Source organism: Aedes albopictus, chromosome 2, assembly GCF_035046485.1.
Source record: "Aedes albopictus strain Foshan chromosome 2, AalbF5, whole genome shotgun sequence".
Taxonomy (NCBI): Eukaryota; Metazoa; Arthropoda; class Insecta; order Diptera; family Culicidae; genus Aedes; species Aedes albopictus.
Window position 1 is genome coordinate 9704561 of NC_085137.1, and position 21679 is coordinate 9726239.

The 21679-nt window shown below is 39.9% G+C and overlaps 1 protein-coding gene across 7 annotated transcripts in view; it reads left to right on the forward strand.

Annotated features, from left to right (window-relative positions):
* LOC109429859 (blastoderm-specific protein 25D) overlaps positions 1-17380 on the forward strand; it is an 82046-nt gene extending 64666 nt beyond the window's left edge. For all 7 annotated transcript variants that reach the window (XM_062849126.1, XM_062849128.1, XM_062849130.1 and 4 more), the window contains 4 exons: positions 5153-6609; positions 6792-7235; positions 7293-7576; positions 15535-17380. In XM_062849126.1, the coding sequence (XP_062705110.1) occupies positions 5153-6609; positions 6792-7235; positions 7293-7576; positions 15535-15806 (2457 nt within the window). In that variant the 3' untranslated portion in view covers positions 15807-17380. The remainder of the gene's footprint in view (positions 1-5152; positions 6610-6791; positions 7236-7292; positions 7577-15534) is intronic.
* Positions 17381-21679: the final 4299 nt, after the last annotated feature.

Consider the following 21679-nt stretch of genomic DNA (forward strand, 5'->3'; position numbering starts at 1 on the left):
ATAGAGTATCTTCGTGCCTGCCACACGATATACACATGCAAAAAATGGTCATTGGCAGAGGAAGCTCTCAGTTAATAACTGTGGAAGTGCTCATAGAACACTAAGCTGAGAAGCAGGCTTTGTCCCAGAGAGGACGTTACGCCAAGAAGAGGAGAGAGGAGGAATCCTCCACCGGGATGTCTACTGTCTGAAAAAAAAAAAAACCTGGGAAACCGAGAATTCGCAGACAATTTTATTTAACATGGAAAATCCTGGGATACCCAGGGAATATCTTGAATACTCAGTGAAATTTTGCACTGATAAAAAAAATAAAAAAAAACAAAACGGTCGTATGAGGCAGCGTCCATTTATTACGTAACGCTAAAATAACAAGCCCAGGTTAATCATCAGCTAAAATCGGCATTTTTTGTTTCCCCTCCCCCTTCCGTAACGCTATTTTGTATGAAAATCCTAAAATTTTTGTATGGGACGTAACGCTCGGTCACTCTCCCTCTCTCCCCCTAGAGCGTTACGTAATTTGTGGACGGAGCCTGATTCAAAAGTAGTGACTTAACTAGTACAAACCTCTAGATCAGAACAAAAATCCACAGAGTTTACACAATGCTTTGGCATAAATAAAAAAAAAAGTTTTCGATTATGAGCTTTTACTTACATGTTTGTTGTCAGAATTGTGAAATCAAATATTTTTCCCGTAATGCTGAGGGTTTTTACTGGAAGCATGTAGTAACGTGAATACGTTGAAGATCCATCCGGAAGATTTTTTAAAAGCAAGTTGAATCAAGAAGGAATCTGGATAACTGTGCTAGAGGACAATTCCTAGATCTAGCAGAATCCAATAAGATGCAGCAAGTTCCATATGGACACGGATGAAATCCACCTAGAAAATCCAGAAATAGATTATTATTATTATTATTATTATTATTATTATTTTATTTAAGACGTTTTAAATTTTATAAATTCATTCGCCTCTAATAGAAATAGATAATTTTGGTCATCCAATCTTTCATGGACTACACAACTGTATATCTACATTTGCAATGCTAACCTGCTACACTGAATAATGATACATTTACTAATACTCTTCAAATACTAGTAGCCAATATTCTGTACCTGGCTGTAGACTCCATGTAATATATTGCAGGGCAGTGTGAACGATTCTGAATATCCCGAAGCCATGTCATAGTCTCTGATTGTATTCTGTGAGCTCCAGTAAATATAATAGATTCTACAACATAACTCTATGTTGGCGCAACACACGAACGGCGTGGTCTAGGCGCCCTCAGTAGCAGCAGCAGCGCAGCGGCACATTCAATTAGGATAGTTTTGCTTGCCCTTTATTTTACTGCTAGCAGCAAGCAGCCCAGCGGCTATTGTAACATTCGCACTGGGCTGCGTGGTGCTAGCCCGTCAGCGCATCGCACATTGTGGCGATGCGCATTCAAAGATTGTCCGTACTTTCGCTGCCGCTTATAAAAGCGGCAGCGTGATGATTGTAATGTTAGTTGTAAGCAATATAACACCACAGAGCAGGAGCACTGCCTCTCTGTGGTGCGCCAATAAAACGTTAATCGTAGTCGCAGAAGTAGTTCGTCTTTCTCGTGTCCCCCGGGAGAAATAAGACACAACGTGGGGCCTAATTCACCGCTGGACGAAACACTCTATATAGCTAAAGCAGAAACTTCAATTGCTGTAGTGTGGACCTGATAAACTACATATCATTGCTTTGTATAATGACAAAAGTTACCGTTACACTCGTAGACTTTAGGATCTAAACTCAAGAACAGTTTTCATGGCCTAGGATATCTCGACTGACCTGATACTGTCTATTGGACTTTCAGAAGACTAACTGGACATGATAGAATACAAATCGTAGCTTTGTATAATGAAGTTACTGTTACACCCGTATATTTTAGGATTCATACTCAAGAACAGTTTGGATGACTTAGGATGTCCAGAAAAAAAAATATATCTGGAGCAACATTTGAAAAGGGCTCAAGAGGTCTTGTGTCTTTTTTCTAAAACGCTCCGTAGGGCATAACAGCAGCCCGCCCACGCAAATGAACACCGTTATCCGAAAGATCGGTGTTTGCTCTATCTGATAACGGTCTAAGTTTTTGTGAATAAGCTGAGGGGGGCTCAGGAGCGACGTGTGAAGTCATTGTTTACCAATGTTTGTATGCCCTTTTCAAATGTTGCTCCAGATATCACCTATACTTATTATGATGTTGAGCACTAAAACAACTGAAATACGTAGGGAAAATTCTATAAAAATGCTTGAAAAAAATCCGGCTTCAAAGGGATAAGGATTTTTTTTCCAGAAATTCCTTCAGAGTTTCTTTCTGCTTGAGAAATTTGTCTTGGAGTGCCTTCCAGAGTTTCTCACAAGATTCCTTCCGCATTTTTTTTATGACATTATTCTTTGAATACCTACCGGAATTTTTCCTAGTTTCGAATAATTCTTTCCACGATTCTTCCTTAAAAAACTTCCAGGGTTCCTGTATTCCGACCGATTTCTTCTGGAACTTTTCACAAGAATCCTACAGAATTTCAGGTTTTTCTGGTATTGCTCTCGGAGTTCTTTCTGCATTTTTCATAAAAATTTTCGTGGGTTTTTTTCCAGCATTTATCCCGAGATCATTAGAGCATCTCTGAATATCTTTCAGATGTTTATGCGAAATTTTCCCCGCGATTCTATTCGGTGTTCTTCTTTAGTTTCTACATCCACGAGATCTTCCCCGGATTTCTCCCAGAATTTCTACAGGAACTATTCCTGAGACTTCTACTAGAGCTCCTCTAAAGATTTTTTAAGGAGTTTCACGAATTTTCTGCAGTAGTTCCTCCCGGGATCGCTTCCGAAGTTTCTCCTGAATTTTAAGAAATTTTTGAAATTCTTTGAGCTTTCTTCCATGGTTTCTCCCAGGATTTGTATAAGCCAGGATGTTTCCTAGAGGTTCACGTGGGATTTCTTTTAAAGTTTTGCTCGAGATTTCTCTGGTCCTGTAATGTCTCTCAGAGCTTTTTCCAACACACTTAATTCAGATGGCCGGGATTCTAACATTTTCCCATTCTTTTGCCGGCATTTGTCGGGATCTCAGGAATTTGGACAGTTCATTGTTGACATTTGGAAAACATTTTGCTGTGAGTCAGCTAATAAATGTCCAGACTATTTCTTGAAGTTGTTAACAGAATTTCTTGAAGTGATATATCTTGTAAAAGTTTCTTTAATAATTGCTCTTTCAGGAATTTATCCAGGTTTTTTTTGGAACGTGTCATGAGATAACTTACGAAACTCCTTGGGTGCTTCTCGAGGATGATTCAGAAGATCCTTAGATATTCCTTTTAGGGTTGCATCATAAACCTCTCTTGGCACTTAATTTATTGAAATCGTTTAATGGATTTTTTTCATAAATTTTTCAAAAATGACCTTTCAGGTATTCTTTCGGAGCTTCTTCCAGGAGTTCTTTCAGAAATCTTTTCAGGATTTATATCTTGGCGTTTTCCAGGAATATACCAAAAAAAATCTTCTTGTAATAACAGCAAAGTATTCTTCAGTTGTCCACGCATTCCTTCAGAGATTCAATTTTTTGTATAACTTTCTAGAAAGTCTAAGTGGTATTTTATGGACTTGCTAAGGAATCATTTTGGAGCTATTTTAGGAGAAATCCATTGAAAATTCTCTTGAGAATACTTTGAAAATTTGAAGGAGGAACTTAAGAGATCCATAAAAATGTTTTTGAAGCAATATTTGGACGATTTTTTGAAGAAATCCCTGGAGAAATTTCTAAAAAAACTGAATTTTTGAATTTTTTGAAAGGAATCATTAGAGGAATTTGGAGGAAGAATTCCTGAGAAAAAAAAATCCTGCTTTACATATATTGAATTCCCTTCAGAAATTCTTCTTTCAAATACCCTTTCACGAGTTCCTTCTCTGGTTTAACCAGAAATTTTTCCTAGGATTCATTCAAATGTTTTTCGGGAAATCCCCCAAGAGTTCCTTTGGGCATTCTCCTAGGAAATCTTTCTGGGAATCGTTCCAAATATTTTTTTTCCAGGAGTTCCTTATGATAATCTTGAATGAGATTCTTCTTGAGCTTCATTCTAGGATTTTCCTAAAGCTTCTGCTTGATTTTGTCTAAAATCGTCTCAGGATTGATTACTGTGTTTCCTCCAAGACTTCCTTCTGGGAATACTCAAGAAATTTATTGTAGCTCCTTCGGGGATTTCTTCATATGTTCCTTCTGGAAAACTCCCAGAATTCCTATTGCGAATCCTCCAAGAGTTTTTTAGGGGAATTCTACCGGACTTAGGTACTTCTGCGATTACTCCATGGATTACTCCTTTGGTAACCCTCCAGCGTCTCTTTCCAGGTATCCTCCTGAAAATCCTTCTCAAGAGTCTTCTGAAAACCCTCCTAAAGATCTCTCTGAGTGCCCTTTAGATGTTCCTGCTGGAACTTTTCCAGCAGCTATTTCTGTAAACCCTCCAGAAGATTTGTCTGAAAATTCTCCAGGAATTCCGTATGGGAATTTGATGGGAATCCTTCAGAAGCTTTTTTTTTCTGGGAATCTTGCAGAAGTTCTTCCTAGGAATTCAGGAGTTCGTGAAGAAATCTAGAATTCCTGGATCTCATACTAAACTCATTTGAGAATCGCTAAAAGAGTTTCTGAAGGATATGCTGGGGAAATGCTCGTAAAGAAAATCAAATCTAAGAAAGAATCGGGAGGAATCCACAGAGACATCCGTGATTGAATCATAATCAAGAACTTTTTGGAGCAATCCCCAGGTGGCGTTTGGTTTCTAGAGTAATGGACATATGGAATTTCGCAGGAATCCCCAGATAAAATTTCTGTAGGCATCTACAGACTGAAATTCCTAGTTTATCAACAGATGGAGATCCTGGGAGAATTTCCAGCAGGAGTTCCTAGGTGAATTCCTGGAGGAATTCTCAAAAGAACTTCTTGAAAGAATAAGCAATTGCTGGAGGAATCCCCAGTTGTAGTTTCTGGAGAAATCTCTTAACTAAATTCCTGGGATCAAGGTGACATTTTTCAAGTTCCTAAGTCCACAGATTATTATTTCAACAGTTATAGATAGGTACACAGAAGTCCAGTGTCCAATAAATAACACACTTTCTCTTAAATTCCCCCTCCAGGCATCGTTAGCACTTCACAAAGCCGAAGTCAGCGCCCTCCGACAAGCCTTCCTGCAGCTGATGGAGGAAAACAAGAAACTCTACTCGGACAACAAGGAAGCCAACCAGCGGGCCCAGCTGCTGCTCCAGGAGGTGGACGAGCGGCACAACTCGTTGGAAAACGCCACCCGAAATAAGATCCGTCTGCTGGAGCAGCGCCATCACGAAACGGTCAAAGAGCTAACGTCGCAGCTGGCGTTTGAGCGAGAGCAGCTGTCCTGTGCGAACGCTGCCTTGGAGAAGCGCATCCAAGGGCTGGAGCAGGACGAAGGTAAGATGAAGGCGGAGGTGAACAGACTGCTGGAGGAGAATGAAGGCCTGCGGGCGGAGCAGGAGAACCTCACCAAGGAGCTGACGGATATTCTAGAGAAGAATATCAAGCTGAACAGGGATATCGCCGAGCTGGAGGAGAACAACAGGAATGATTTCGACGATGAGTATGCCGGGAAGAACGATCTGGAGGTTTTGGAGCTGATCGAGAAGAATTCACTGCTGCAAGATAAGAACAAGGAACTGAAGGATAAGAACGATGAGTTGAGCGTGGAGATCGAAATGTTGAATGTGGAATTGGCCAAGTTTAAGTTGAAGAGAAGTGGTGTAAGCAGGACAAACTCGTTGGATGTGTCGCCTACTGTGTTGGTGGAATCGAGTGGGTTGGGCGAAGAGAACACAAGAAAGCGTCAAGGGGATTCCCCAAGCAAGGCAAGACTTTCCGATGAAAGCCCACGGTTAGGGAAGTTTAGAAAGTGTAGTAACGATGTGGAAAATGAGTCCGATTCAAGTGGGGATTGGATGGCGCTCCATTCGGAGCTGGGACTGAAAGTGGACGGTGCAATAGCTTCCTCAGGAATTAGTGTTGATAGTGGTAGCAAAGTGGAAGAGATTCAGCAATTGAAGGCGAAGATTGCGGAACTTGAGAAGAGGTTAGATGATAAGAAAGGTGAAGAGGTTACTGAGGGTGAAAAATGTGAATCAGATAACTTATCTGAGGTTACTGGTGAAACGCAGTCGGATCAGATCAAACTGAAGGCTCGATGCGATGAGTTGGAAGCAAGTTTAGAACAGTTGGGCAAGGAATACGAAGCATGCGAAGACTACTGGCAGGCGAAGCTGAACGAAGAAAGACTGCTGTACGAAGAGGAACAGCGGGTAGCCGATGATAAATTCAACGAACTTTTGAAAAAGATGGCCGAGTACGAAGAACAGTTTGCCGGTCAAGCTGGCCAGAAGAACAGCGAGGATGGTCGACTGTCGCCGATCGAGGAGAAAGATGTCCTGGAGCAGCAGTATCTGGATTTGGAAGTGGAGTTCCAACAGTCGCAATCGATGCTGCAAGACAAGACGCTCGAACTCGACAAGCTTAGGGGCAGGATCCTGGAGCTGGAGCAACTCACCAAATATCCCTCGGAAGCGTTACTGTAAGTATCCGTTTCAAATGGTACAATATTGGAACTAAACAAATATGTGATAAGCACAGTTCGTAGAATAACTTATTGGACTGTTCCTTTACTAACTCAAACTTTGAAGACTTAACTCATCGTGAAACTAGGCTCCAGATTATTTTCTAAACAGATAAGTAACGTAACACCTTATTTTACAGAGCTACGCCGCCGCGTGTGGATACGCCGGAAATGGAAAGCCCTGCAAGTACACCCATGATCCATCTATGGAATCAAAGCACGATCCAAGCTCCGGCTACCCGGGACTATCAGAATCCTAACTGGTGCCAGCCGCTGAAAGTGAGTAGCGTTCCGTTGGAAATGAGTCGAGCCAGTGACGATGGCAGTGCGGCCAGCAGTAAACTAAACACATCGCTATCGTCACTGCCTTCCAAGGTGGCCCAGGAACTGCGGGTTGATGATGCCGACGATACCGGATTCGACCGCACGATATCTCCCATTCAGAAACCGATTTCGAAAGGAATGATGGCCACATCCACACCTTGTGTCGCCACAGCGGAGAGCCATGAACTGGTGGACTGTTCCGATGTGTGTTCGGTGAAATCGGCCCGAAGTACCCACAGTTTGGCCTCGACACATAGCATGTAAGTTCTGTTTTGTTTACCATATGAGTCACATCTGATGTTTCCTATTCGGTACAGTCACAAATCCGTTTCGCAAACGGACGTAGCCTCGATCAACCAGGAGCAGTTGAAACTGCTCGAGCTGCAGGACGAGATAAAAGAGCTGACCCACCAGCGGGACTGTCTCAAGATGGAGTTTCAGCAGTTGAACGAAGTGAAGCCGATTTTGGCGCGCTCCCTCGGCAATAACAAACCGGCCAACTCGAACCTGACCCAAAAGGTTCAGCACCTGGAGCAGAAAAATCGGCAGCTGCAGGCAATGCTGAAGCAACAGCAGAACCAGTCCGAGCAGATTTTGGAACGTGAGTACCTGCCCACATTTCTAGTAATTTGGTAAATTGGCGTAGCTAAAGATGAAGTGGGGCTGGGGGTCTTTCTAGGCGGATTTCTGAAAATAATCCTGGAGAAATGTCTGGAAGCGCTTCTAGCATGTAAGAACTAATATTTTTAAAATAAGTCACCCTGGAAGAATTCCCACAGCAATTCCTTGAAAAATTCCTGGAGGAATTACTGAATAAATTCTTGGGGTGATTCCTGGAGGCATTCATGGTGGAATTCCTGGAGTAGTCTCTGCTAGGGGAATGCCAGGATAAATTCCGGGAGCATTCCTGGGGTCATTTCTGAAGAAATCCCTGGAGGATTTCCTGGGGGATTCCTGAAGAAATCCTTGAAGGAATTTCTAGAGGAATCTCAGGAGGAATTCAGGCTGTAATCCCTGGAGGAATTCTTGAAATAAGCCTGTATAAACTTCGGGAAGAGGATTTCCTGGAGAACATTTTGTAGAAATTGCCGTAGTAATTTCTGCAGGAATTCCTGGAGTAATTTTTGCAGGAATTCATGGGACAATTCCTGGTGGAATTCTTCAAGGTATTCCTGGAGGAGTACCTGAATGAAGTCACAGTGACTGTTAAAGAATAACAGGATATATTTCTAAAATAATAGCAGGACCAATTTCTGAAGAAATCCTTTTACAGGAGCTGCAGAGGGTATTCTTGAAGGATTTCATTGATGGATTCCTGAATAAATCTGGGGATGAACTCCTTAAAGATACCTCGGCGATGATTGTGAAAGAATTCCTGGATGACTTCTCGGAGAATTTCTTGACTCCTGTATCCCTTTAAAATTATCTTAAAGTATACAAATACAAATCGCTGGAGGAAATCCTCTAGAAATTCTTCAAGTAAAAATCTTAAGGTAATTCTAGAAAAATTCTTGGATGAATCCCTGGCAGTGAAGAGAATTGCCAGAGGCACAAAACAAGCAACAAAGAAGGTGCGACGATTACTCTTTATCCCTACTGGTAACAGATAATGACATGATCTCGAAATTTTTTGTTGCAGACAAAACGGAAGCTGAATTTGTTGCGTACTTTTAAACTCGTGAATAATCAATTATTGCTAACCCAAGGTCAAAACTGTTTGATGATAGAACTTCACCAGAGTTGCAGTGTTTACCGACTCGAAGTTACCGTTCGAAAATCGCAATGCAAGGCTTAAAAATCTCTAAACTCGTGGTGTACGATGTTAATCCCATTATTTTCAAGTTGGGACAAACTTATATCGCATGGGTTTGTTTGTCGCAACAAATACAGGTTGCGACATTGTCATTATTGTTGCGCGATGGTTGAATTTTGATTCACTGATCCCTGGAAAAGATAATGAACGGATTTCTAAAATTTCTGACCGAGCCCATGAATATTTTTTTGAAAACATCCAGAGAGGAATTTCTGAAGGGATCACTACAGGAATTCATGGAGCAATCCCTGAAAGAAATCCTGGAGCAAACCCCGAAGGAATTCCTGGAGAAATCCCTAGAAGAATTACTGCAGGTATGCCTGGAGTAAATCCTGTAGGAATCCTTGGAGGAATTTCTGAAAGAATACCTGGGCGAATCCCTGTATTAATTTCTGGAGGAATGCTTAGAGCAAATATGGAAGGAATCCTAGGAATTTGTAAAGAAATCCAGTTTTTGGACGAATTCCTGGAGAAATTTCTAGAGGAGGTCTTGGAGAAATCCTAGAGGAATCTCTGGAGGAACTTCTGGACAAATTCCTGGCGAAATCCCTGGAAAAATCCTGCTGAAATCCCTGGAGAATACTTGAAAGAATGCCTCTGGATGAATTTCTAGTGGAATGCCTGAATGATTCCGTGGAGAAATTCTTAAAGAAATACCTGGAGAGAATTCTGGGAGAATCCCTGGAGGAATTCCAGAAGAAATTCCTGGAGAACTTACTGCAGAAATTCCTGGTTGAATTCCTGAAGCAAACCCTGGAAGAAATCCTGAAGGAATATCTAGATGAATTCCTAGACGAGGATTCCCTAGAGAAATTCTGAAAGGAATGCCTGGAGAAATTTTTGAAGGTACCTCTTGAGAAATTCCGGGAGGAATACTTAGAGAAATTCTTAGAAGAATTCTTGGAAAAATCCCTGGAGGAATCCCTTAAGCAATTTCTGGAAGGAACTTCTGAACAAATTCTTGGAGGAATTCTACGAGGAATTCCTGAAGAAATCCCTAAAGGAATTCTTGGGGTACTTCCGAGGAACCCACGCTGAAAGAATTCCTGAAGAAATCCCCGAATGAAATTCTGGAGGGATCTCTAGAGGATTTCTGGGAGGAATCGCTGGAGAATTTTCTGAACTGATTCCTAGAGAAATTCCTAGAGAAATTCCCAGTCAAATTCACGAGTGAATTACTGGAGGAATCTCTAGAAGAATCTTTAGAGGAATCCCTGAAGGAATACCTGTGAATTTCTGGAGGAATCCATGAAATAACTTCTAGAGAAATCCCTGGAGGAGAAATTCCTGAAGAACTTACTGCAGAAATTCCTTGGGAGAAATCCCGAAGGAATCCCTAAATAGAAGAATTCCTAAAGGATTCTCTAAAGTAATTATGAAAGGAATCCGTAGAAAAAAAAATCTGAAGGAACCACTTAGAGAAATTTCTGGAGAAATTCTTGGAAGAATCCCTGAAGAAATCTTGAAAAAATCCGTGGAGGAATCCTTTAAGCAATTTCTGGAGGAACTTCTGGACAAATTCTTGGAGGAATTCCTCGAGGGATTCCTGAAGAAACCCCTGGAGGAATTTTTGGGGTACTTCCGAGGAACTAACCCTGGAAGAATTCCCGGAAAAAATCTTCGAAAGAAATATTGGAGGGATCTCTAGAGGATTTCTGGGAGGAATCGCTGGAGAATTTTCTGAACAATTTTCTAGAGAAATTCCTAGAGGAATTCCCAGAGGAGCTCATGAGTGAATTACTGGAGGAATCTCTGTAAGAATCCCTGGAGGAATTCCTGGTAGAATTTCTAAAGGAATCTATAAAATAATTTCTGGGGAAATCTCTGGCGGAATCCTTGGAGGAATCCATGGAGGAGAAATTCCTGAATAAATTCTTGGAGAATACCCTGGAAGAATTCCCGCAGGAATTCCTTTAAAAAATCCTGGAGGAATTACTGAATAAATTCTTGGGGTGACTCCTGGAGACATTTATAGTGGAGTTTCTGGAGTAGTCTCTGGAGGAATACCTGGATAAATTCCGGGAGCATTTCTGGGGCAATTTCTAAAGGAATCCCTGGAGGATTTCTGGAGGATTCCTGAAGAAATCCTTGAAGGAATTCCTAGAGGAATCTCAGGAGGAACTCATGATGGAATCCCTGGAGGAATTCTTGAAATAATGCCTGTATAAAGTCCGGAAAGAGGATTTCCTGGGAAAAATTTTGTTGAAATTTCCGTAGTAATTTCTGAAGGAATTTCTGTATAAATTCCTGGAGTAATTTCTGCAGAAATTCATGGGATAATTCCTGGTGGAACCCTTAAAGGTATTCCTGGAGGAGTACCTGAATGGATTGTACGACATTTCCCCGAAAACCAGTTCCCCGAATGAAGTTTCCCCGAAAGTTTTTTCCCCGAATGTACCATTTCCCCGAAAAATGTTTCCCCGTATGTACCGTTTCCCCGAAAAGTGTATGTCATCTGCCAATTAACCTTCTTTGGGAATTACGCAGTACACGCTCAGCGTAACCTGTCTGGGTCATTATGAGCCCAATGCACGAAAAGGGTTAACTCAATATTAGCTTTCGTTCACAGATTCTTTAATTTATATCTGATTTCAAATGATATTGATATTTTCGAAGTGGATAACTGACACTGAGGAAGATTATAAGTGGTAGTCGAAATACGCGTATCTGTCAAAGGATAAGCAAAATAGGGCGGAATTAAAAGGTACGAAACTGATTACACTCATCCGAAGAGGGTATTCTGCTTAGAGGGTTCGAAAAGTCGGTACAAGTTGGTATTGATGAAGTAGGATTCTGGGGTGCGACATTTCTGTTTCCTTAGACTTCTAATTCATTATGTTTGGGAAACGATATGGGAATTATAAAATTTGTAATAATGAGATGATTTTTTATATGGTAAGATGGAAGGCTCAGAGACCTTTGGTGAAATGGTAAATTCTCCGCTTCTGCAATGAGATGGCGTAAAAAGTATTGGTATTATAATTCCTTGCCTAATTTGATGCTGTTTGGACAGAACTTTGGCTGTTGTAGTATTCATGTCTGGCCTCTTCAACAACACAGTTTTCCAAAGTTTTGCTCAAACAGCATCACAGTTGGCAAGGTATGATCATTTTCATGCTTTTTGCGCCATTTTGTTCAGAATGTATCATTTCACCATACATATATTCTGCTCATCGATGTCCTAATGCATTGCCACACTTCAGAGTTATGAGAGAGTCAACTATGTGCACGGATGATTGTAAACGGTGAGGTAGATAATAGTGGTAAATGACCATAGGCTGATGCAAATAAACCCTTGTAGGATGTTGGGCTCAATATAACCCAGACAGGCTTGCCGAACGTGCACTACGTCATTGTCTAGCGTAACATCTTAGGAGGTTTAAGCTAAATGGTGAACAGTAGGCCGAATGGGAATTGACCTACTGCCTTGACCTGATTGATAACTTTTACATAATAAATTTTTCCTTCTTTCAAAGATAGGCTGTTCTTTCAAGTTGACCAGTGGAATTTATCATCAGCAATTTTGACAAGCTAATAAGTTTTCCATGCACTTGATATTTCCATCAATTCGTCATTTGTGTCAAAGCAAGAATAGAAACTCCAAGGTTGACATAAGTCATTGAACAGTCCTTCTAAAGCCTGAACATTGGCCCAGTCTACCTTTTCGTTCCACTGACTGATTCGGCCAGATGGCATTCATCAGGAAAATTATCAGAAACCAGCTTTGAAGAAAAGTTTAAAAAATATTTCGGGGAAACGGTCTCTTCGGGGAAACGGTTCATTCGGGGAATCGTTTTTCGGGGAAACAACTTTCGGGGAAACTTCATTCGGGGAACTGGTTTTCGGGAAAATGTCGTACAATCCCTGAATGAAATCTTGGAGGGATGCCTTAATGAATCTCTGGAGGAATCCCATTAGAAATCCCTGGAGGAACTCCCGGAGGAATGCCTGAAGCTAGGTCAGGAGGTATTTCTAAATAAATTCCTGGAGAAATCCTACAGCAATCCCTAGAGGATTCCTTAGAACAACTCCTGAAAGAATGCCTGTAAGAATTCCGTTGGGAATCTCTAGGGAAATTCCTTAAGAAATTTCCAGAGGAACTCCTGGAGTAATCCCTGGAGGAATCCATAGAGAAGTCCCTGGAGGAATTTCTGGAGGATTTTCTTGAAGAATCACTGAAGAACTTTTATGTAGAGTCCCTGTACGAATTTCTGGAAGAATCTCTGAAAGAATTCCTGGAGGAATACCTGAAGGTACCTCTGGAGGAATTCCTATAGGAATCCTTGAGAAATTTTCAGTATATGGAGTAATCCCTGCATAAATTCCATGAGAAATTCCTGGAAGAATTTCTGGAGGATTATCTGGAAAAATCACTGGAGAACTGTCATAAAGAATCCCTTGAGGAATTCCTGGAAGAATCCCAGGAAGAAATCAGGATCAATTTCTGATGGAATTCCAGAAGGAGTTTCTGAAGGAATCCTACTAGGAAGAATTGAAGAAATCGCTGAAATTCTTCCTGAATTCTTCGCTGAATCACTGAAGGAATGCCCGGTGAATCCCTGGAGGAATTTCTGAAGATATTTATTGAGGAATCCCGGAAGCAATACCATGAGGAATTCTTGAGGGAATCACAGGAGAGTTTTCTTAGCGCAATTCTGTAGAGATCCCTGGATAAAAAATCAGAGAAAATCCATGTCTGCAGTAATTTATAAACGAATTATTGAAGGAACAATGAATTAACTACATCGGCTGTTTTCCTACTCTCCGCATCGATCAATGTGGCGCTAGCTTCTATGCGCGAAAAATCGCTAAAAGTAAATCGCAAAAATATTGTATGGCGAATACCATCTAAAGGCAAATTCTTCAAAGTGGAACACATTATTCGAAAAAATATTTGGTAGTGTTTGTGCACAATGGTGACCACTATTAAGCCTACCAAATATTTTCTCGGGAAAAGCTTTGTATTTCAAGTAATTCAAGTTTAGATGCATTTCGCCATACAAAATTAAATTGATTTACTCCTGCTGATCAACTGTGGCTGCACGCAAAGCGGGTAGTCCATTGGATTACTCCTAGAGGATTTTTTGTACAAAACTTTTAGGCAATTCCTGAATTAATTTTTGAGTAATCTCTGAAATTTTCTGATAGAATTTCTGGAAGGTATTCCTGCAGAAATACTTCGAATAATTCCAGATGAATTGATTGGGACAATGTTTAGTGGAATTCTGGAAGGAATATATGGAGAAATACCTCACAATGGAACAATCACCAGAGGATCCTCTAAAGATATCCCAGGAAAAATCCCAAAAAAAATGTCTGGTGGAATCCCTAGATGCATTCTTGAAGAATCTCTGGAGGAATCCATGATTGAAACACTGCAGCAAGCTTTGGAAAAAATCCTGGAGGAATGGTTCATACTCATATAGTTTACGGAACTAGGAACAAATCTAAAACAGCCATTTTGATTTCTCAACACTGCAATGCTGATTTGCCTATTCACATATCAAGCGACCACGGCGCTTAAACGTCATCTCACGTCAGGGCCCCCCTGGGTCTCCTGCAGAAAAAAAAATCCTAGCTACGCAAATGGAAATCTAGCACAAACCGATTGTTTATTGGCGTATTGATTTGAAATTTGAATACTTAGATAATCACCAGCCGCAAACAAGCATGCATGCTGAATTGTTGCTTTATAATAGTAATTATAGCTGAACTAAAATTATGCTGTACACATTACTGTACAAATGCTATTTCAATTGAAAACGTAGCCAATGTTCAACTTTTCGTATTAGTATTACCAATGATAATTTAAAACACTTTTCAAGCGTTTAAAAATGTTTTTGTTCAACTCGCAGTAATTCCTTTACAACATAGTTTAACAAGACTTTTTTCTGCTTCTAGTTAAGTTCATGTAAAAATTAGCTCATGTATAATGTGTTTTTCACAAGTCAAATAAGCGCTTTTGTTGCATTATTCTTCGACTCAGAGTACATGATGAAAAACGCGTGTCTTTTACTGAACAACAGCTGAATTAATCTGTTGTTCAGACGTTAACCATAATATCTGTGCTTATTCACCACTGCTGATGATGATAAAACAGGTGTTTTTTACTGAACAACAGCTGAATTAATCTGTTGTTCAGACGTTAACCATAATATCTGTGCTTACTCACCACTGCTGAATAGGAGTCGAAGTCTGATCATTATTAAACCACGGAAAGTTTATGTTTTGATTTGAGCGCTGCAATTCATCATCTCTAGGATGGCGCAGATATGAAGGCATGCGGCTAGCAATCGACGGGTCTCGAGTTCGAATCTGGATTTAGGTAAATTTATGTGTTTACAAAATTTATTGTTTTACAATATTTGTTCACAGCATTCAATTCCAATCATAAACTCTCGTGGAAATTGAACATTTTGCATTTTATTTATTTTTAATCATTTTTACTCAAGCTGAATAACAGCTTTACTATATAGTTGTAAAACGATTTAAGAACAAACAGTTCAGTTGGTACACAACACTATGCTTTATAGTTTCTCCAAATTTGTGTGAACAAAACCCGAACAAAGGTTGTGCCTGAAAATTATCCAAATGTTATTCAGCATCATGCTGAATCAATTTGACGAAAAGGTGCTTGTAAAATGAGCGATTGTTAGTTGGGCAGTCTTTCGTAGTTAACCACTCTGGACCTACTCTAATGGAAACAACTTAAGAATAACTTTTTTTCCTATTCTCTATTCCCACAGGAATCTGGATGCAACATCGCAGCGAAAACGCCGAGCTGCGGAACCAGCTGGACACCCAGAACATGATAATCGCCGACCAAGCAAACCGCCTGGCCAACAACGACCAACTGGTGCGGGAACTGTACGTGGAAAATGGTCGCCTAATTTCGCAGGTCCAACGCCTGGAACAGCAAAAGGCCCGAGCAACCATGCTCCAACAGTTGCAGCAGGCCGGGTCCGCTGCCACGACTGGCCACTGCCAGCTGAGCGGAATAGTGCCTGGGTTGCCCTAGCGGCGCCGGCAGCAGTTGCCCATCATCGGCGTAGGGCGAGAGTGTTTTAATGTGTCATAATCAATAGAATTGCGTTTTTGTGTGAAGGTCATCTCTTTTGGCATTTTGAACCACTGTGCAAATGGGATGCTTTCGTTTTTTTTTTCTGGTATTTTTTACTAACGAGCGTGAACCATATTTACCTGTTGATCCGGAGAAGGATATTATTTTGTCGTTGTCGCCGTCTGAGAATGCAACACTACGCACCAAAACCAAATCCAGATCAGAGAGATGGAGAATTCTAGTTTGATTGATCAGGATTATTAGAGATTATTTAACAAGATGAGACGGATCGTTTTCAAGACTGAAACGAGTCTGGTCCGAATTGTACAACAATTCAAAAACCCCGTATTGTAATAATATATTCGCAAATATTTATTTTACCTGATTAGATAGAACCAATTCCAGCAGCTCCCCGCCTTCCCGGTAAAGGACGGAAGACCGGGGAATATCAGTTTACACTAGAAACAAATCTAAATGCCAAGAAATACCTAGTAGCGTGTAGGTCTAGAAGAGTAAACACTCGTCACATTTATACTCGATTTCTTATAAATCTGATCGTAGGCTTGGTCGTCTTGAACACACCTAGTGCAGCACTTTCCTGTTCTTGCACAACTACCTAATAGACCTTTCGAAGCTAATAAAGTACTTTCCCAAAGGCATTTTCTACTTTCTTCTTTCAGAACAAACCATTTTTTGCCTTTCTGTACCGCAAGCGTGTAACATCGACTGAAACTATTTTCTATTAGTCTGAAAATAGAATCGAACAAAAGACATTTGTTTCTTTATTTTTTAAACCACGTATTGTTATGTGATGGTTGATATTTTTTACACTATTACGCAACAGTCACATTACGAATCGGAACGCTTTTCGATGTAGAAATACATGATCGATATTAAACAAAAAGACGGAGTTGCAAGATATCACTTTTAGATATTAGGATATATCGATGTTGTTAGATGTGAATGTAGAAACTTAAGCATTAGAAAAACTAAACACTGGCCTTAACTGTGAAACACGTAAACTACTACTACTACAACCTTCCTTACACCATTGTTTTACCCGTTCCTTCTACTGAACTACTTCGAGCTTGATTAGTTCCTAACACTTTGTCTTTAAAGAGTAACTCACTAGTAACACAGAGCAGTCTCGAGCCTAAACCGCGGAATGAATCCTACGAAGAAAATAACGCGCACGCACCACACAGAGCAATTAAGAGACGCGAATCGTAATACGATTATTTACACAAAACAGATCGTGGAATAGCAGCATGCTGGATAGATCAGATACACACATACACAGGCCGACCAGGATCAGAGAAAAAGACTAAACATTTTGCGTTGTTTCACAGTTTGAACGTTTCAACAGAAACGACACACTCCTCGAGCGAAGCAAAGACGGGTGGAAAATCGCGTGTAAAATAAGAAGGTTGGTAAAGGATATGGAATTCAGTTTCCGTTCCGTTGTAAATTAGCAGTCATCTAAGAAGGAAATATGTCATCTAATAAAATATTGCCTTTAAATGATCTGAAAAGTTGTAACGCGAATGTATACCTGAGTTGAGAAATTTCCTGTTCGATGTTTGAAAACTCTTTTTGGTTCTGCGTGGATCGTTCATTAGTGAAATCGTGGTGAGCTCGTTTCGTTTTATTTGTATTTTTCTTATCATAGTTCTAGGACAGTGATCTTTAGCTTTGTTGATTCGGTAGTCTAACAAGTGTTAGTCATGTCTTTACTGATCAAATTGACTACTGATGAGAGGTTGAAAGTTTTAGGGGTTCAATAAAAGTTGTTAACCAATAGTCGAATTTGAACCGCCAATACATAGCATCATATATTCTCAAGAAACTTTTTACAATGAGATAGTTGGAGATAGTTCAATGTGAGCTTTGTTGTTGGCCCTTTTGAACTGTCATTTGAAAGGATAGATCTGCCGTTGCATGCTAAATAGTCCGTTGTCTAGTGTCGTACTTCCTGCAAAAATCTCACTCGTGTCCCTGTTTTATAAAGTGATATCGTGGAAAATCCACTGAGTTGATTCTTACATTTCATCGAATACAGTCTTCTTCTTCTGACCCAACACAGTGATATTTCTAAGGTTTTTTTTTATATATTCCTCGTAATTATTTGCCGATTCCTCCATAAACTACTACTGATTCCTCAAGAAATTTCGCGATAAATTCCTCCACGGATTTGTCAAGGAACATCTCCAGGTTTTTATTTTTTCAGGCATTCCTCAAGTTATTTTTCTATCTATTTATTCAGGATTTTTCTCTGGAGATTCTCCAGGGATTCCATGCATTTATTCCTCCAGGAGTTCCTCTTGGAGTCTATACAGGAATACTTTCAAAGATTTTTCTATGAATACTTCCTAGGGTTCCCCCCAGTTATTCGTCAAGAAACCCAACCGCTCCTCGAGAAATTTATCTAAAGATTTATCTTGTGGTTTCTCTAGAGACTTTCCTAGATTACAAACCCCCAGTGTATCTTCTAGGAATTCCTCCAGGGATTTTCAAGGAATATATATAGGAATTGCTCTTCTAGAGACTCTTCCGGGAATTCCAAAGTTATTATTCAGAAACTTCTTCAGAAATTTATCTAGAAATTTCTCTATAGGGATCGCTCTAGGGGTTTCTCTTGGGATTTCTCTTGTCTAGTCTAGTCTACACATACACAGCCATTCATTGAAAGAATCCTGGAAACGTTTGCAGCACATTGGAAATGTATTACAAACATTGAAGTAGCCAGGCATACTATAGCAGAGTTTGATAAAAACACATAGGGTAAGAAATCAAACTTTGAACTAGTCAAATTGTAATCTTAATTTGAACCATTTCGAAATTCATTAAAACGACGTACTTTTTAGGCAAATATTGTTCCGAAAAAGATGTTAAACAGCTTTCCTTATTATAACCTGATAACATGGACTTTAAAAGCATTGAAAAAAAGCGTTTTTGTCTTGGAAAACAGGCAATTGAAAAATCACTGTGATTTCACCAATTTCCCCCAAGAGAAAGCACATTTTCGGTGCACTCGTACAGCTCATGCATTGTATCACACGCAATATGTGAACACGTCAAATGAAAGCTTATTTATCGTAGAATCGAACAACCGAATATTCCGCATTATTTGTCATAAAATTATCAAATTCAATTAATTCTTACTTGGAGAATGTTATCTTAAGTTGAACCATTTGTAATCTAAATTTGAACTAGTAAACGGGGGCGAGCTTCTAGTGTTGGCCTGCAGACTGCGCTAGTGGTTGTTTTGTTTACTCTTAGGGGATGAAAAATTCTAAATTTAGTTTCCAAGTTCCTGAAGAGTTTAAAACATTCTAAGTTGAAATTCCACTGCCTAATGAAAAATAGTTATGGGAATTAGCAGATCCATGTGTTTTTCTATTGTTCAGCACGAAATTGGCTGTTGTGGGAGATGCTCGAGCTGTTGCCGCCAGTAGTTCAAATTAAGATTAAAATTGGTTCAAATTAAGATTAAAATCATTGTTGACGAATAATCGAATTTTTCAATGAAATTCGGTGCAAATACAAACTTTTTGCCACTTAACAGAAAGCTTATACCCGTGGCTTTCATGTACATAAAATTTTGCCGTAGTAAATTATTTCCATGTGGGAGTAAAAATCACTCAAAATTTGCGCTACTTCGGAAAGCTGCAATTTGGTTCAACTTTCGATTACCTACCCTACTTCGGGATTGATTGTTGGAATATAGGATCCGGAATAAAGCGACGCTTTCTGCACTGGAATAATTCTAAGAGCCTATTTTATCAGACACCACATATACACTGTGGTGCATAATTGATCGGACAAACGCCGATTTTCATACAAAATGGCCAAGTTTAAGATGCTGAAACTATGGTTTGCTTTGTTGGATTGAGCTCAATTTTTGACACGGAACTACAAATATGCTGAATTTTGTGTATACAAAGTATAAAATGTTTTCGTTCACAGGTATGGGCGTGGAAAGGCGTTGAAAATATTGCAAAAGTGATCGGACAGCGGTACCCCTTTGCTTTACACGCTTGTCGCTGTCCGATCACTTTTGCAATTTTTTCAACGCCTTGCCACGCCCAGATCTGTAAACGAAAACATTTTATACTTTGTATACACAAAATTCAGCATATTTGTAGTTCCGTGTCAAAAATTGAGCTCAATCCAACAAAGCAAACCATAGTTACAGCATCTCAAACTTGGCCATTTTGTATGAAAATCGGCGTTTGTCCGATCAATTACACAGCGTAACAAAAATTAACTTTTTGTCTGTCTCAAGAGCAAACTTATGTGTCTCTGAAGGATTTTGGGCCGCTGAATCCGAATCCGGGTTCAGATTTACTCTAACACGTCACAATTTTGAGCTATATCTCAATTTATAGGGCAAAATATGCGATTTTGGGCTTTTTTGATTGCAAGCCATTAAGCAAGGAAATATTTTTTTAAGCAATCAAAAGGTTAATTGGTCAATTAACATCTAAATTAACGACCTTTGCAAAATATTTCGTTTTACCAAATCGAATTTGATAGTTTTAAGCGATTTATGTTAGGTACGATATTTCTCATACAAGTCACCCTCCAAAAGTTGCATGCAAGTTTTCATACCAACATTAAATGCTTAAATCTACCAAATTTGATTAAGTAAAACAAAATAGTTTGCATGAGTCGTTAATTTAGATGTTAATTGACCAATTAACCTTTTGATTGCTTAAAAAAAATATTTCCTTGCTTAATGGCTTGCAGTCAAAAAAGCCCAAAATCGCATATTTTGCCCTATAAATTGAGGTATAGCTCAAAATTGTGACATGTTGGAGCAAATCTGAGCCCGGATTCGGATTCAGCGGCCCAAAATCCTTCGGAGACACATAAGTTTGCTCTTGAGACAAAAAAATGTTGCGCTGTGTTATGCACCACAGTGTACGTTGTACCGCTAGTCTGACACGTTCACTTCAAATGAATCGTTATAGGGAAGATTCAAAAATTACGTCCATCGTTTTTCGGGATTTCTAGACCCCCCCTCCCCCCTCTGTCACGCAATTTCCCTATACCCAATACACGTACTGTCACACTTTTCTAGACCCCCCCCCCTCCCCCAAATGTTGGACGTAATTTTTGAACATTCCCATACGTTTCATTTTATAAACAGTTCCGATTGAAAAGCCTTCTAATAAAACTAATGCCGTTTTTCTTTTTTAACCTGGGTTGGAACTGGATTGGCGGAAAATGTGTAAACAAACAACGTCAAACGAACTTTAGTACAAGCGAAACCGAAGTCGGGTTGGGGTTGAAACTGTGATCTGATCCAGTTCCAACCCAGGTTGGAACTGGATAATAAAGAAAAACGGCATAAATGACACCTGCGCATATCGGAGTTATATGCACAGAACACGATCGATACATTAGCTGTGCATATAACTTTGACCAGGTGGAAAAGCAACATTGGCAGATAAAGTTGAACACGTTTTGCAGAATTCCGCAATTTCAGTAAGTGAGCTTCGTGGTTGTGCGGCTAGCGGCGTCGGTCATTTGGGTGTTGTGAGTTCGATTCCCGCTCTAGCCTAAGGAAACTTTTTTTTTAATATATTAAGGATATTATTGGAGTTGCATATACTGCCTATGATCGCATATCAGTCCCATATTTGCTGGGTTTCCTATTCATATGGGACAGATATGCGATCATAGGCAGTATACATTGGCGCACCCAGCCCACATGATATAAGTAAAATGCATGGCATATAACAGTATCATGGCCATCTGAGAGTCATACCACATGCGTCGCATATAACTCTCACTTCCTATTTTCAACCTCAGATTAGATTCATATC